Here is a 16,743-nt window from a genome sequence, read left to right on the forward strand (position 1 = left end):
CCACAATAAATATTTAATACATTGTTTGTGAAGACTAATGAATATACTGTCGGCCCATATCGATGTGCAGGACATTAGAGGCATTTAGTTCCTCCATTTATTTTACAGATGGAGAAACTGAGGTCTGAAAAGGGAAAGGGACTTGCCCAGGCATAAGCTGCATTATTTTAATGACTCAGGGTTATCGTGATTGCAAATAATTCCTCAATCTAATGGTCCTTTGCTTTCACTACAATATTAATGAGCCATTCTTTTTAAAAGAGTGACTCACCAAAAGCAGGGCAGACTGACCAGCAGCTTTCGGGACGGCACTGAAACCTTACCACTCCAACCACAGTCAATTTATATCCAGTGTGTGTAACAGACCACTCACATTTGGTCCTGACCTAATCAGGATGAGATAAGTTAGTGCGGCCACTTGGCACCGCCCTCTAACCTGCCATCGCTGCGGGGTCTGCTGCATTATCTGGGGACCCCTCCTCTTCTTCTTCCATCTCCAAAACCAGCCAGAAAAACTCAGGCTAAAGAGGCTGACCCCAGAGAGGAGAAAGAAAAAGAGCTAACTGGGGACACAGGCCTCCTGAATCTGAAATTCATAAAGGATTCCTTTGGATTTGAAATTGAGTAGGAAGGTTGAAAGCTGGAGTCAGTTCCTTCTGGAAAGTGCATTGCCTCTTTGTCCCACTGTGGTGGCATCAGAAAGTGAGTTTTGTGAGTATAAGAAAGGTGAGAGAGAGAAAGGCTTGCGTGTTGCCTGTAAAAAGTTCCAGATCATCTCTAGTAATCGACTGAGGGAAATGCTGACACTTCTGATTCCCCTGGATTGGATGTTTCTCACCCCCAGGATTCACGAAGTACCTATAACTAGACAGGTAGATGGAGCATTTGGCTGGACCCTCCTGGCTCCCCATTCACTCTGGGAGGTAGGAATCAGAACTGATGCTGCCTCAGATGGGAGCTGAGATTCCCTGCCCTTTGGGCCACTGATTTGGGTTGGGGAGGCTTGGAAGGCAATAGCCGGGTCAAAGTGGGTCAAAAATTCTTTAGCATGGGAGGAAGGCAGGGAGCAAGGTGGCACTATGATCTAGCAGTACTTCTCAAACTTGAATGTGCAAAGAAATTACTTGGGGATCTGCTAAACCAAGATTTTGATTCCGTCTGGAGTAGGGCCTGAGATGCTGCATTTCTAACTAGCCCACAGGTAGTGCTGATACTGCTGGGCCATAGAGCAGTAAAAGAACCAGAGCCTCAGAGGCCCCTCAATATTGCAGACCAAGCTGTGATCCCAAGATGTGAATTCTCTCCAGCAGAGCAGATCCTGCACTTTTGGCATTGATGAAGGGTGCTCTCCTTTTGACCAAAGAAAGCTGGAAAGTGGGCAATTAGCAAGATCCTTCTGGTATTCTTGATCTTTGTAACAACCTGTTATAGCTGAAAAAGCATTTTTAATTAGACCAAATTATCCAGTTTGGCTGTCCATAGAACTCAAAGCCCCAGCTGAAATGTCTGTTTTCATTCTGTTGGTGTGGAAATGGCTATGTGCTGTGACTTTTAAAATGTTGAACACTGCCTATGGGCCTATTTTATGGAGAAATAAACACACAGCCCAGTGATATGTATAGTGTGGTTTTAATATATTGTATATTCACTTATTTATGAGGAAAATAAACACACAAGCCAATAAGCTGTGTATTATTACTTTAATATATTGAATTTATTTCACACCTATATATTTTCTGAGGAAAAATAACCTAATAAGATACACGATATTATAATAACACACCTAATTGTTCTATATTAATTTATTTATAAAAGAAATAAGTACAATTTAACATGACATAAGATTACTTAATGCAGGAGATGAATTTTATATTAAGACAATTTAAGGGATTAAGTTTCAGCTGAATAAGATATGTGTACTTCCTACACTGAGGGACCGGTTTAAAAAATATATATACGAGGGCCTGTCTAGTCCTATCTGTCACGACCTATGTTGGCTCCTGGCTTTTCCTTTCAATTGTTGCCGGTCGGTACCTGGTATTCCAAGTCTCGGTCCTGCTGGTCCAGGGGAAAGCCTGGGAGGCCCAGGAAATAAACCGATTTCAGAGACTGGCAGCATCTGCTAGGGAGGTAGCCCTGCGGTGTCTATTTCTGAGCCCGAGAAATATTAAATAAACCTAAGGAGGATGGATTGCTTTCCAGGGCCCTTTAAATCTCCACGTCCCCCGGAAGAAGCCAGAAGGCAGATGGGGAAGATCGATTCTTGCTTCCCGCTTACAGGGTTTGCAAGTCGCCGGCTGATGCGGTGGGGGATAGGAGATAGTGTTGAGATGGCAAATTAAGTTGTTGGCAAAGGCAGGTAGGTCTGCATTTGGAGAAAGCTCTGGCCAGGCTTCAAATCCCAGAAGCGAAGGATCAAAAGTCTGAGCCCCCAAGGCGGACCGGGGCCTGCAGAGCCGCCGCGTCCCCTCCCCTCCCCGCTCCCTCGCGGACTCTCCGTCCATCACGCGCCCTCTGCATCCGTTGGGCCCATTGTTTAAAATAAAACAAAAAGTAAAAGGAGGTTCCTGATTCTCTCTCTTCACTGTCGTCTGAACGATCCAGAAAGGAGAAAGGGTGCACGCACGGTCCTCCGCGAGGCACCCCGCGCGCCCCGGAGCGGCTGTCATGGCGGCCGCCGGCGCTGCCCGCGCCCTCCCCGCCGCCCGGCCGAGCGCCATTTTGAGCATCCTTCTTGCTTCCCCGTCTCCCGCCCGCACTCTGCACTCCTCCTTCCCTCCCTGCGGTCCAGGCGCCTGCCAGTGCTGCCCGGGCTTCCCGGGCGGGTCGGCCTGCCGCTCCTCGGACCTGCTCCGACCCCAGGGACCTTGGGCCGACCGCGGGGACGCGCGTCTCCCTCCCGGCCTCCGTCGCCGCCCTGTGCCCTGGGGCACCGGCCGTGCTTCCCGAGAAAAGTCCTGGCCCGCTCCCCCGCTTCGTCAGGCCGTGCCTCCAAGTCTCGAGTCCCCAGGCTTCCTGCGTTCCGGCAAAAGTCCCTCCAACCCCGTTTGGGGCACTGGAGCAAGAAGCTTGGGAGACCCCAGGACCCTCCCAAGTCGGCCGAACCTCTGTGCCGCCCAGCCCCGCCACGACCCCGCAGCCTGCGGCCGAGGCCGCCTCTCCTTGCACCCCACTCTGCAGACAGCACGCACACCCCCTGCACCGGCTCCCAGTAGAGGCCCGGGAACACCCACGCAGGGAGGGCCGAAGGCCCTCTCTCAGGCGGTGGTGAGGTGACCCAGCTTCCAGCAAACCTCCAGTCTTTTCGGAGCTGCGGGGAGAGAAGCGGCGACCAAGTGGGGCCATTTTTGTACCACCCGGACTTACCCGGCCCAGGGCCAGACAAACCCCGGGCGGGAAGAGAGGGAGTCAGGCCGGCCCAGGGGCGTCGGGGGAAGGGGCTGCGTCCCAACAGAAACAGTCGTATTAGTATGATAAAGACATTTATTTAATCTATGAAAATAATGTACAATAAATATTCTCCCCTTTTCCTATTATTAAAGAGTTTTAATAAATAATCTACGGTCTAAAACTTAAAAAAAAAAGAGGAAAATAGGTTCCTCTAGTTCTTTTTAAAGAAAGCCCCCCTAGAGTTTAATTATTCCTGAGATTTCGTTGGAAGGAGTCTACCAAACGGAATTTTTCTGTGATTTCAAAAAGACGCACGAGTGCCCAAAATTTTAGAGAGAGAAGAGAGGAAATGGATTAAACGCTAATTCAATAACACCTGAATTTTAGCAAAACACAAAGAACTCTAAACCACTTGGGGGGGGGATGAGGGGCCCCGGTGGGGGGGGTCCTGGGGGACAGGAAGGTGGGAGGAGGGGAAGGTTAGGGGAACTGCAGGTCGATGGCACAGAGGGTGCTGGTGAACAAGTCCAGCTCTTCCTCGGAAAAGGGAACAGGGCTGTCGAGCGAGCCCTGCAGGCTGGGGGAGAAGCCCCCGGACAGCTGGAGGCAGGAGTCGGCCGCGAAGAAATTGAGGTCGGGCAGAAAAGGCGAATCCTGTCGCTCTGGAAAGGCGTCTTCGGGCGACTGCTCTGGCTCCAGCCCGCCGGCCCTGCGCAGGGCGCAGTTGGGGCTCGGCGCTCCTGCGCCCTCCCCGCGAGAGGCCAAAGCCGGGGCACCCTGGGGGCATGGCACGACCTCGGGCGGGTGAGAGCAGGCTCCCCGCGCCGCCCCCAAGGCAGAGGGACTGGCCTCGGGTTCCGGGGCGGTCTCGCCGGTATCCTCTAGGGCACCCGGGCAGGCTGGCTCCCCATCGGGCGGTTCTCGGTGCTGCGTCTGCCGCTTGTGCTTCATGCGCCGGTTCTGGAACCAGACTTTGACCTGTCTCTCGGTGAGGTCCAGCAAGGCCGCGATCTCGACGCGCCGCGGCCGGCACAGGTACTTGTTAAAGTGGAATTCTTTCTCCAGCTCCAGCAGCTGCGTGTTAGTGTAAGCGGTGCGCAGCCTGCGCGCCCCGCCGCCGGCCGCCTCCGCCAGCGCCTGGCCATCTGCTGGGAAAGCAGACTGGGCGTCAGAGCTGGCCGCCCTCTCCTCCCAACCTCAGTTCAGCTGAAATAAAGACTACTCCATCCGCCAAAAACAGTATCAGCAGCACCCCTTCCTTTCCGCCCACCAAATCGGCCCTCTCTCACTGCTTTTCCCTTTTCTCCCTGTCCCTCTCCCTCTCACAGCCGGCCGGGTTAGGGCAAAGCATTCAGAAAGCCGCCCACAGGCGACGCAGGGGTTAGGAAGCGGCTCCCCTTTGCTCCCAGAACCTGAGTCCGCCCCCTCCCGCACAAGTCTTCCGAGTGGACCCCTTAATTCGGACTCCACCCGGGAAGAAGGTGTATAAAGAAAGATTGTTCCTCACCCCCTTTCCTCCCTAGCTCTCAGATTCCCCCCACTAGTGTAAGAGCTGCGGGAAATGGGACCAAATCTTTTTCTGCTCCCAGATTCAACCCTAACAACAACACACGTTCATTCCTCCACACAGATAAAGGTCAATCGAATTCTTTTCTTCTAGCAGAGAAAAAGCTCTTTCCCAACAAGCCTAGAAAATCTGCTGTAGGATTAAAAAGAAAAATCTGGCAGCGGCCAAGGCCTGCACCCCAGCGATCTATTCTGCTTCCTCGTCCCTGGAATCAACGGGGCAAGGAACCCCAATATGCTCGCCACCTTTTCTTCCTCCCCCATCGCTCCTTCTCCCCCTCTCTTCTAGCTGCCCCTTACCCACCCAACCCCTAACCGGTTTACCGACCTGTGGGCGAGCTGACACCGGAGGCCGGGATGGAGGAGGCGGCCGGAGGAGATGTGGCAGATTGGCTGGGTTTCTTGGCGGATTTCTTCTCTTTCATCCAGGGAAACTCAGGGGCCAGGGGGGCGGCGGGGAGCGGCGGCAGCGGCGGCGGCAGAGCGGGGCCATCTTCGGCTCGCCTTTGGCTCCCGGGTCTCTGAAGGGTGGAGGCGCCGGGCTGGAGGCTGGGGAAGGTTTGCTCGAAAGGAGGAGGAGGAGGAATTAATGTCGACTCCTTGATTGATGAAGTTTGAAATGTCTCCAAGACAGCGGGGAAGGAAGTCAGACACTCGGCGAGCGATGGCTGGCTGTTTATAAACCCAATCTCCCTCTCAAATTCAAAATTCATGGCTTTCAATGGTGGGGGAGGGGGCCTGCTGGGGGGGGCGTCAGGAGGGAGGATCGGAAGGGACCCCCCCTCCTGCCCCCCCCAGGTTTATGTGATGGAGCGATTTTGGGAGGGGGAGATTTCGCTTTCTATCTCTTTTTTTAATTTTGGGCCTTTATAATTGTATATTGCTGATAAATACAAGCGTATGGGGACTCTGTCTATTAAACCCAGGACTCCGGCGAAATTGCAGGGAATTCGTGGTCACGCGACCGGCCTTGGCCAATCGCTTCTCTGGGCCTGGTGGAAAACAGAGAGCATTATTTGCTTTAATTGATTCAAAAACTCTAGAGGACCCCAACCTGGATACCAGGAGACCCCCAGTCCTTCACTCCCTTTCCCCAATACCTCCCTTTCTCCCGAAAAACTAGAGAAACTTTCCCTCATGTCCTTCAGGATGAGAGGTTCTGGGAGCCTGGAAAACAAGAGAGTATAGGGAGAGATTTTCCTCTTTTCTAAATACTTTAATAGAGTAAATTAATGCTTTCCGTACATGCCAAGCAGCATCTCCCCCCCCCCCCCCCCCATAAAAAGAAGGTTCTTAATGTAGCAGGAAAAGGTAGTAGAAAGAGGCTTCCCCCGCTTTCGGAAAAGTCAGCTTTAAGGTGCAATAAGGAAGAGAAGAGATTTACAATCATCAGCACCACTACCCCCATCCCACCCTCCAAAAGCAACAGATAAATCTCGGAAAATCGACAGACACTCCCAGGCTGACACAGAGGAGTGAGATCGATGGTGACGGTGAGGGGCCCTTTTGGGCCTCTGGCCTCCATAGCTGTGTGGTCTCAGTTCCCTTCTCTGCCCGGGGTTTGCAGCACTGTGTCTGCCCCTGTGCCCACCTGCCTTCCTCACCTGACCGAATCTGCATTCCGCTATGACACCCACCCTCCAACAGCTAGGGTCTAAAATGCATTGCGTTCACTGAAGCCTCAAGCTTGTATCTGTGTCTATAATCCAGGAATGGAACAAGAGCCAAGGTAGCCAACGATTTGTTTAACTTAGTGCAGTCTCAAAGCTCAGGTCCATATGTGGGGGGTGGAGTCCTCCCCTAGGACAAAGAGATGCCCCGTCCCATTTTTGTCATTGTGCTAGTAAAAAATAAATAAATAAATAAATAAATATTAAAAAAAATCCCTCTGGAGAAAGATTTTCCTGAACATGGAGGGGTGGAAATAATGACTGTTGAGATGCTATGCCTTTTCTGGCCCTTGAGGGAGTTTTTTTGTTTGGTTTTTTATTTTGAAAGAATTGAGATAGTGTGAACTTTAGGGTGTGCTGTAATTTACTGGGGGGAGGGGGCGCAAGACTTAGAGCCCCAAGCAATTGGTGGGAAACCAGGTCTCAATGCAGAAAATGAAAAGTCGATCTGGGGGAAGATTTTTAAATAAGTGGGTCAGAGGGACGGAGAAGAGATGAGGCGATCAATCTTAGCCCCCTGACAGCTCCCTCCGATGGCATCAAAGAATTTGGCTCTTTGGGAAAGCAGAAGGAACAGCCGAAATTCCACATCCCTTTAAAAGGCCTGGGGGTGGGGGGTGTTAGCACAAGAGAAAGGTGATTCTGGGAGATCGGGGAAACAGATGGGAAATGGGGACAGAGGGAAGGGCGCTGAGTTGGGTGGAAAGTTTGTCTGCAGAACTCCCACGGCTCTGGCCTCCCCTCCCCCTCGGGCTCTCAGCTGCCCAGAAAGAAGCAGGCTGGTTAGCAGAGAAATGGCAACTCAGCCGGGAGCTGGAACTAGAAACTTTCTGTCAATGTAACAGCCGCGTGGGTGGTGGTGAGTATTCATCTGCGTGGGTGGTGGTGAGTATTGAAAAGGGACAGAGATGTCTGAATGGAAGGGCGAGGGCTGTAGGGACAGGGCGGTGGCAGACTACGGAGGGCTCAGAGAGAACTGCTATGAGCTGAGCAGAGTGGCCAGGCTCGGTTCTGTCCAACTCAGCTCCAAAGAAATCAAATTTTACCATTTGCAGGTAGGGGAGGGGGAGGGGCAGGAGAATCCGAGTAGTGGTTTTCTGGAAGTTGTTCAGTGAGGCCTGAGAGCGGGTTCTTCCTCGGCCACCCACTTGAGAAGCCCCTGGAAGTTTTTTCACGAGCTCTCGAGCTGGCTGCAGGGTCCAGAGCTTCTCTCTGCAACAGCCGGCTAAAGCTGTCCCCACAGGAAATACGGCTCTCCCTAACCCTGCTGACAGATTTTACTGCCAGATTAGAGAACAGCAGAAAACTTGGGTGTTAAAAGGGGCCAACAGATCCCCCTTCCCAGAGACACCGCTTCCCCGCCCCCCTGTTGTGCCGTGAATCTTACAGTGCAGAGATTTTCCCCATGACTTTGGCTGCTGAGCTGGCGCCGGAATCCCACAGAAAAAAGGGTGGGGGACACCCAGCCAAGTCAGTCCTTATTTTTCTTGTTTGCCATCCCAGCTTTAAGCTAAAGCTCTGTTTTTCAAACTCGAGCTGCATTCTCTCTCTTGGCCCACCTCTCTCCTACTAATAACCCACTGCACCCCCAGAACCAAATATGGCGCTTCATGCAGTCACACCATTCAGAAAATGTTATTCAGGGAAGAGGAAGAGAGAGAGAGGGAAAAAAAACCCTTGAGCGTTCTTTGATCCCAATCAAACTTTGCACGCTCTTATGCCTTTAAATTATAGCCTGACCCAATGCTAAATTGCTTGCTGCTTGGATGAGCCGAGTCCAGTTAAAATCCTACAGGGTGGGGTGTAGAACTCAGGTTGCTTTTTTATTGTTATTTATTGTTGCATAAAGACTGTAATTACTAACCTTGGACTGCAAGGATGCAACATAAAAATGAAAATCAGCCCTCGCTTTAAGGCTGAGGGCCTGCAACAATTCTCAACGATACCCCCCCAATCACTTCCACCAAATATATGCTCCTAATTAAGCAATGCGGGCGCACCGCTTACAATTAGAATTATGCAACTCTTCAGCGAGCAGCCATCGCTTTCCTTTCAACGAATTAGCTCCATATTTCAGCCGCCCTGTCTCCTCGCTCTTATCAACTCCAGCGACGCAGCGGTGACATTTCATCTCTGACAGACCCTCTCTATCCTCGCTCCAATGTGATAAAACTTTTATAGAACCACGACTAAGAAATGAAGTTTTCCCAAGGATCGTGGAAACAGAGCCACACATTAGCCTGGGGACCATTTTATTGACGCTTGGATCCAACAGCTTCCCCCACCCTCCTCCTTTCCTCCCCCTTTCCCTGGCAGGGAAATCAAAGGCGTCTCCACCACCCCCACCCCCCGTTTTATTTAGTGGTTTAATTTCACTTTGGTTTTAAGGTTTGACCTGAGAAGTCTAGGCCTCAGATTTTTTTTTTTTTCTTAGATTAATCATTTTTCTTTGTTTTCATTTTAGACCCAATGGTGGTTGGGTTTCAGGTCACGTGACCACTGTTCTGTAGCTCCGGAAGAAAACGGTGAAGTTTAGGTTGCCTGGAAGGAGCAGTAATCGGGCCCATTTTTGGTTGTCGTGGTCGTCGTCGTTGTTGTCGTTGTTGCTATTTGGGAAGGGGTGGGCAGCAGGGAGGGCCAGGAAGTTGTGGCCCAAGGAGCGAGGAGACAAAAGGTCAATGAATGAGAAAAACAGAGAGTCAAAGAAGCCAAACAGACAGTCCTAGAGAGAACACCCAAGAGTCCTCCTTCCCTGCAACTTCTTACTTAAATTTTAGCTCGAGAACTTGGCAGTATATTCCAGGTCCCTGGGAGAAAAGCTATATGAACAGGAGACACGGCAAGAGGAGGTAGGCGCCTGAGCAATGGACAGAAAGTCCAGGACAGGGTCTTCGGTGTCCTTGTTCCCTTGGGGGAAATTTGGCAGTGGGCAGCCCCCCTCTGCTATCTAAATTGGACCACCAGGACAAGATAAAATTGATAACAGAAAGTTTATTCAAGAATTGTTTGACAGACAACCCTTTTAAGTAAGGAAAAAAGTAACTACGGAAGAACAAAGAAACTTCTGAGAGGGAATTAACTCTAATTCTACAAATCCAGGACTATACAATGACAATTAGGAGCTGAGCTCATGCCTTTTAGAACTAATTACAATTGCTCATAAGTACGAGTGGAACATAAATCTACAGCTCTTTTCTAGAGTACAATAATAACTAAAATAGCTGGTTTTACATGACAGGAAACACGTCCTTTAGAACAAGTAAATACTAAAAAAAGTACAGGTTTTTTTTTTTCCTTTTTTTCCCTCATATAAATACATAACGTAAGGGGATAAATAATACAAAAAAAGAAAATATTTTAACAGGCTATGACCAATAAATATATATGAAAATGTTCACTAGAACACACACTTTTTGAGCGATGCTGGACTCCTGCAGGCCCAGTCATCTCTCACAGTTGTTTTTATATCCATTAGAATGTAAACTCTAAGTGCAACAAAAGTGTCCTGTCAGAGGGCTGAGCGAGGCACCAGCCTCAGCCCCTGCCTGGGACAGACAGTTTGTTAAAATATACCCTGTTTTCACGTTAAGTCAAGAGAGCAACAGAAGAAAAGAAAAGTGTAGAAGAACCTCGTGTCTCCGATTGCTTTCTGTGGAAAGAGCGGGATGGACCTGGAGCTGAGTGGGAAGGAGCAAAATGGGCAAACCTTCAGTCCTGACAATTTGCCTGCCCTCACCTCCCAGCTTTTCCATAAAAGAAAAATATAGATATATTTATAATATAGACAGCTCTGACTTTCAAGATCTCTCACCATCCCTGAGCCCTCTGAAAACTGTCATTGTTGGGGGCGGGGTATAGATATTAATGTCCTAGAGCAGAAAAATATGGGGCCAGAAAGGAGTGCCCAATTAATCTCAAATAGATGGGAGGAAATTTGAGGCTTCAGGGAAGTGGGAGGGGAGCGTAGTTAGTGCCCCTGGTTTTGAAATGTTTCCTAATTCTTTTTAAAGGAGAATTGCAAGAGAAAAAAAAAAAAAAGATTTGGGGGAATTACCCACAGAGACTGAAGGTAAGTTGGTTGGTTGGTGATGGCCTAGCCATCTTGTCTGTTTTTTAAAATGTGCTTCTCTGCCTTGTTTTTCTATTTATCCCTTCCTCTACCCCACTCCCAAGCGTGGAATTCCAACTGGGTATTGCTGGAGGCCTAAGGTTGATGGGGTTATCTCCAGTCTGCTGTGGGCTCCTTTCCAGTGGGTTGGCAGGCAAATGGAACAAGAGCTGGAGGATTTTGAAAAGCAACTTTTCAGGCCAGGAGGGGAAGGAGCTCCAGGCCTGTTCTTCCCAGGAAGCCTGGCTATCACTTCCCTGCCTCCTCCTTCAGATCTCCTGCCCTGCTAGGCCTGTCCCCTTGACCTCACCCGTCTGCCCTCCCTCTCCCATTACAGGTGTGTTAACTTGGGCGCTTCTTGGATTCTACCCTGAGGAGGAGGCGCATGGTGAGAGGAGAGGTCTGTGTAGGTGGGGTGGGGGTCGCAGGGTCCATGGTGCTGGCTGGGGGCCATAGGGGGCGCCCCGTTGTAGTCCAGGTTCCCCGAGGGGTGGTGGGAAAGATGGTTGAGGCCATAGAGGGAGGGGCCGGCAGGGGGCGGCAGCGGATCCGCGTATCCACCCCCGCCCACGTACACTGGGCTGCCCTGCATAGTGGGCGTCCCGTAGGCGCCCCCGTTGGCTTGGAGGACATGGGGCTCGTAATCAGGCGCCGGAGTCTGGGGGTACTTCTGTGGGGCGCCGCAGCCTTTGAGAGGGGGCTGGTAGTTGGAGGACAACGCGTAGGCATTCTGGTGGGCTTTGCCGAAGGTGGGAGGGGACGGGCTCTCATAGCTCGGGGTCATGGAGTGTAAGGCGTTCATGAAGCCGGCTGTGGACTGCATGGGCTGCGGCGGGCTGCCGGCGGGGGAGGGGCCCCCGGACGACGAGGCCAGGCCCTTGGCTTTCTGGTCTTTCTTGTACTTCATGCGCCGGTTCTGGAACCATATCTTGATCTGCCGCTCGCTGAGGTTCAGCAGGTTGGCCATCTCCACGCGGCGCGGCCGGCACAGGTAGCGGTTGAAGTGAAACTCCTTTTCCAGCTCCACCAGCTGCGCGCTCGTGTATGCCGTCCGCGCCCGCTTGGACGCCGCAGACCCCGGGGGGCTCTTGTCCCCTCCCCCGCTGCTACCGCCCCCGCCACCACTGCCTCCTCCTCCGCCGCCACCGCAGCCCTCCGCTGGATCCGAGGGGGAGGGGTGGGAAGAGGAGAAAATGAAATAAAAGATAATTACTGAACACGCCGAAATTGAATGCATCGTTTCTTAATAAATCCAGGCCTGGACTCAGAGCCCCCTCCGCCTCCCCTTCCCATCCCCGCCTCCTCCTAGCTAACCACCCCTCACACACACACCCGTCGCATTAGCGGACACTCTATAATAGTGGCATTTATTAAGAGACCTGTTCTCCTCTCGCTGCCCCAGCTTATGAAAATTTGATCATGTCACGCAGACAGAGCCACATGGCCATTTATTTAGGGCTGGATGTTTCAAGTACTTTTTCTCCCCATCCCCAAGTCCAGGTCTGGGAAGACACTCCCTCACTTCCTGCCCCATCCTGTGGACCACGGTGGGTGGTCAAGGAAGACCCTTGAGGGAATCTGGACATCCGTGGGCAGGACACAGGAGTATGGCGCAAAGAGGCTGCCGTGCCTGGAGGCCGGGACCCTGGGCAGCCCGAGAGATTGTGATTAATACCCACAGTAATCATACTTAATAATAATCAATTGTTGGCGACTCTGCGTCTACCCGCAGTGGCTGCTGCCTTGGAAGACCTGAGGCCCAGCGCCTGGCCTTCGGGAGCTCTCAGCAGGTCCAGTGGAAGGTGGCTGGAGGGAGAGGGTGTTGGCGGGGTCAGGGGTCATCAGGTGCTGGGAGGTAAGGGAACTGCGCCGCCCGCCGCCGCCCGGCACCTGATATTGTTCCCAGGCCGCCGCCTGGGCGCCTAGGAGCTGGGTGCTACAATAACAGTGACATTCCTCACCCGGACAAAAGCGGACGGTGAGGAAGGCAGAAAGCTGGTACCTGTGCCGGGGGAGCTGTTTTTCAGCTTGGACGTCTGCCTCGACTCTTTCATCCAGGGGAATATCTGTTTGGTGAGGGTGGAGTTGGAGCCAGGACCACATTTGGGGGGGCCGCTTTTGCCGGACCCGCCCCCATTGCTGCTGTTGCTAGTGGTACTGGTAGGTGCAGCGCTGGGCGGGGGTGAGCCGGGCGGGGCAGACAGGGGCTCAGGGGCCAGGCCAGGCCTCATGCAGCTGCCGTTGAGCTCCTTGCCCTTAGCATGCGGGGCGGCGTTGCCCAGGGACTGCAGCGAGCATGCTGAGCGCTGGTAGTCGCCCTCCAGGTGCGTGGCGGCCTGGAAGGGGGGTTGGGGGGCACCGTCGTAGCCGAAGCCATTACTGCCAGGGTATGAGGAGTAGCCTCCGAAGAGTGCAGCCGCGGTGTTGTCGTAGTAGGTGGCTTTCTGCATCGCTGGGCGAAACCCGGGCAGTGGGTGGCAACTTGGAAGGGCCTGATACCCTCAGGACCAGACATTGGCACCCCCGGGGGTCACGTGAGGCGCCGGACCCCCCCTACCCTTTCTGCCCCCCTCCTCCCGGGGTCTGTTCCGAGCCGCTGACCTGCGGGGCGAGAGAAGAGACAGAAGGGGGAGAAGAGGACTGGGGCTCGAATCCATCTTAAGAACTGAAAAGGGAGCTGACATCAATAGGGATTTTTCTTCTCCCCCACCCCGACATCTTCACAGCAGATGCTGAGGCCACTTCCTGACCTGAAATGGATTTTTCTTATTTCAGTGCTTTAATTTAAAGTAAAAACCCACCAGTTTCCATCTCCACTTAAAAAATAAGGACTGTACTCCTTTGGGGACTGGCTAGGTAGGACTTCTTACTGGGAGAGTCTTACTGCTTTCTCTCCTGCCTGCACACTAGCCCCTGACCTCTCCTCCTCCCTCTCCCTATCTCCCCTACCCCAACTCTTGAGATAGGGTGGCCCAAGAGGGGGGAAACTGGGCGACTCTAATAAAAGCATCAACACTCTTCTCTGAGCTGAGAGGCCCCCTGCCTCTGTCCCCCTCCATGTCCATCTGGGTCTCTCTCATCGGAGCAGAGTCTTGCCTGAAGGAGAAAACAAATCCCCGAAAGAGACAGAACGAAGCACAGTTGAGTAGAGAACCTACTTGTATAGGGGATGGTCTCCTTCCCCTTCCCCTCCCACCTCACGAAGACAACAACGGCCTGACCTAGAAACTTCCTGAGGACTTTTAGCCTCCAGAGCCAGAGGAACCGAGCGTTTGCCGAGTCCCAGCTGCAGGTACCACCGCGTCCAGTCTGCGTCTTTGCTCGGCCAAGTCTGGGACCAGGCAGCCAGCGGCCCCCATGGAGCCCCCAAATGGAACAGGACTGTTTCGATTTCCCTGACTGGGCTCATCGGTGCCGTGACCATTTGGCCCAGATCTCCCCCCTCCTCCATTTTTTCCCCACCCTTTTCTTGACAGTTTGTTTCCTTTGATTTCTTCAAAAGAAGAAGAAAGAAACTAGATAACTGCTGGACTTTTCTACCAAAAGATGGGAAAGGCTTTCTGAAAGGGAGGGGGACCTCCCTAGGAAAAAAAAGAATGTCAAGAAAGCAATCTGAACAATATTATTTGAGCAATATTATTTTGGGGATTGGAAACAGGGTACTTCTGTTTACTGAAGTTCTCTATGGCAAAGAAAGAAAGAAATACAATCATTCTTTTTGTGTAGCCTTTTCAAAGTGTGCGGGGTTGGGGGCAGGAATAAAGGTTGAAGCTGTAATAGGATTTTGTCTATTTCTTCTGAAACTTCTGACTTCATTTACCTCTCCCCCTCTGTCTTCACCAATGTCTCAACATCACTGTTTCCTAAAACCTCCAGACTGACCCTCTCTTCTGACATGTGAGTTTGGAATATTTAAATCTCGCACAGCCCAGCTGGCAAACTCCAAAGAAAACTAAAAATAGGAAAATAAAAGGAGTGGAGGTGAAGGAAATCCCTCCCACACATAAATTCCCTTCTTAATGGCACAAATTGATACTTAAAAGAAACCTAAGGTGGCCCTCAATTCCGATTGGTTTCCGGGAAGAATTTGTTTCTGGAAAATACACATGGGTCTTCAAAGCAGCAGGTCCTCTCAGGAAGAACTGGAGTTCAGTTGACCAGGCTGACCCAATCCCTTTATTATTATTATTACCATTAGCCTCTGATGACTTAACCAAAATTAGCTTCGGAGCAGCCTGGCTGAAGGGGGGGGGGATTCATTAATAGGCATCAGTTGAGTCTGTTATTAATAGATAGAATAAAATAAAAATGTTGGTGGGGGTTGGCTGGCTGGGCCCTGGCTTTATTCAGTCTAATGATTGTTACAGCAGTGATAGTGATGATGAGGATGATGTTGATGATGATGATGATGATGATGGTAAAATAATAATTTGAATAGATGCCTGAGGCCGAAATTTCTGTCGCTCCCCCTGCAATAAACCCGCAAACCATCGCAGGACCAAGGCCAGGAGAATGTGGGAAGCGAAGGAGCTAGAGGCGAGATAGGAAAGAATGGAGACTCAGCCGCCGCCGGGGAGAAAGGGCCCGGAAGGTTTGCGGACACGCTTAGCCCCTGGCTGCTGCCGCCCGCTGCTGCTGCCGCCGCCGCCGGGCTGTCTCAGCCGCTGCTGCCGCGGTGGCTGGCGACCAGCTATGCTGCCCCAAGGTGGCGAAGAGAAAGCGTTCAGGATGCCGAAACGGTTAGCGATGGCAGGTTCCAAGCGCACCGGGTGGAGGGCCCAGCCCTACGGGCGGCAGCAAGTTTGGGCGCTGGATGTAACCGAATTAAAAGGCGCTTTAGCAACTCCGCTCCGGGACTTTGCCAGGCTGAGCCGCAGGGCGCCGAGGCCTGTCTGGTGGGACAGTGAGAAGAGGGAACGGTGCCCGAGGGGATCCGGTATCTTGGGATCCAGGAGAAGTGGGGGTGGGGAGCAGCTCTACCAAGCCAAACATGACTATTTCCCTTGCCTCCATGTTGGAAAAATCCAGGCTCCATATGGCTTCTCCGGAGCTAGACGGTGGCTCCTGGCTTCCCCCAGGGTCTCGCTGGAGTGGGCCACCCCAAGAACCCCACCTCGCCAGGCACACTCCCGGAAGAGCCAAGGAAGCCCCGGGAGAGGGGACAGGCCACCTTCCAGGACTTAAAAAAAAAAAAAATTAATGGAAAGAAGAAAAATAAAACAAGAAAGGAAGAGAAAGGTTAGGCTCTTCTTAGCAGCCGGAGAAAAATTCAGCCCTGCATCTGGCTGCTGAAGGAAAAGAGGAGAAAAGGAGAGAGGCAGGAAGAGAGAGGGAGGGAGAGAGAGAGAGAGGGAGGGGAGGGAGAGAGAGAGAGAGTCAGTCGCTGCGTGGAAGGAAGCTTAAAGCTTGTGAACTCTTCTTGAACCGAGATTGGAGTCATATGGGCCATAAATCATTGAGACATACTCTCCGCCATTCACAAACTGATAGCCTATTTTAGTCCAGCTTACCTTAGCCACCGACGAGGGGAGAACAGGCAGACATAATATATATTCACATCGAGCCCCAGCGCGAGCGGCAGGCGAGAAATCTCCCCTCCTTGAAGGCAAAGGAAAAAAAGACCACTGTTTAAAGCTGCGTCGCCCCCCCCTCCCCAATAGCCACCCCGGCTGGGGAGCCCGAGGGGCAGACCGGCCGGAGGTGCCGCGCGGCGTCCGCTTCAATTCACTCGGCTTAGGAGCGGGGGTGCGCAGAAGGGAGGGGGTGGGGAGCGGGGGAAAAACCGAAGACCGAAAGGTGCTCGGGCTGCTGGGCTCGCCGAGAATCCAGCTCCGGGCTCCGCCACGGCCAAGTCGCCACAGTGTGGTTGCCCTATAAGACTGGTACGCCCTACTCTCCGTAACAATGGCCTCTGCTTTTGCACAGGGAAAAAAAAAAAAAAAAACCACACAGACACACACACACACTCACACACACACAAGCTCACACACCCCCCCACCTCTCCCCCTT

The 16,743-nt window shown here is 52.2% G+C and overlaps 2 protein-coding genes and 1 long non-coding RNA gene across 4 annotated transcripts; 1 reads left to right on the forward strand and 2 right to left on the reverse strand.

Moving 5' to 3' along the window:
* Positions 1-3,480: 3,480 nt before the first annotated feature.
* On the reverse strand, positions 3,481-16,284 carry HOXB2 (homeobox B2). The gene is made up of 3 exons (XM_037149932.2): positions 16,245-16,284; positions 5,285-5,948; positions 3,481-4,535 (listed from the first exon to the last, which is right to left on the reverse strand). Exons 2-3 carry the CDS (start codon positions 5,667-5,669, stop codon positions 3,871-3,873), a joined length of 1,050 nt encoding a protein of 349 aa, XP_037005827.1. The 5' UTR covers positions 5,670-5,948; positions 16,245-16,284; the 3' UTR covers positions 3,481-3,870.
* LOC119052628 (uncharacterized) lies at positions 5,933-11,846 on the forward strand. 2 transcript variants are annotated; one of them, XR_005083168.2, is made up of 4 exons: positions 5,933-7,485; positions 10,637-10,695; positions 11,072-11,122; positions 11,756-11,846. It is a non-coding gene; the product is annotated as an uncharacterized LOC119052628 (long non-coding RNA). The 2 variants fall into 2 exon arrangements; XR_005083167.2 differs by having other exon boundaries at positions 11,072-11,134; positions 11,756-11,839.
* HOXB3 (homeobox B3) lies at positions 8,961-13,184 on the reverse strand. The gene is made up of 2 exons (XM_037149929.2): positions 12,737-13,184; positions 8,961-11,892 (listed from the first exon to the last, which is right to left on the reverse strand). The coding sequence occupies exons 1-2, from the start codon at positions 13,182-13,184 to the stop codon at positions 11,066-11,068; spliced, it is 1,275 nt and encodes a 424-aa protein (XP_037005824.1). The 3' UTR covers positions 8,961-11,065.
* Positions 16,285-16,743: the final 459 nt, after the last annotated feature.

Source organism: Artibeus jamaicensis, unplaced genomic scaffold (genome assembly GCF_021234435.1).
Source record: "Artibeus jamaicensis isolate MK-2021 breed Jamaican fruit bat unplaced genomic scaffold, CSHL_Jam_final contig_1998, whole genome shotgun sequence".
Classification (NCBI taxonomy): Eukaryota; Metazoa; Chordata; class Mammalia; order Chiroptera; family Phyllostomidae; genus Artibeus; species Artibeus jamaicensis.

Excerpts from the sequence above, each read along its gene's own strand:
- HOXB3 (XM_037149929.2), bottom strand. The coding sequence starts at position 13,184 with ATGCAGAAAGCCACCTACTACGACAACACCGCGGCTGCACTCTTCGGA. Across the intron at positions 11,893-12,736 it reads AAACAGCTCCCCCGGCACAG|CGGAGGGCTGCGGTGGCGGC; the intron begins GTACCAGCTTTC and ends CCTCGGATCCAG.
- HOXB2 (XM_037149932.2), bottom strand. The coding sequence starts at position 5,669 with ATGAATTTTGAATTTGAGAGGGAGATTGGGTTTATAAACAGCCAGCCA. Across the intron at positions 4,536-5,284 it reads CGGTGTCAGCTCGCCCACAG|ATGGCCAGGCGCTGGCGGAG; the intron begins GTCGGTAAACCG and ends CTTTCCCAGCAG.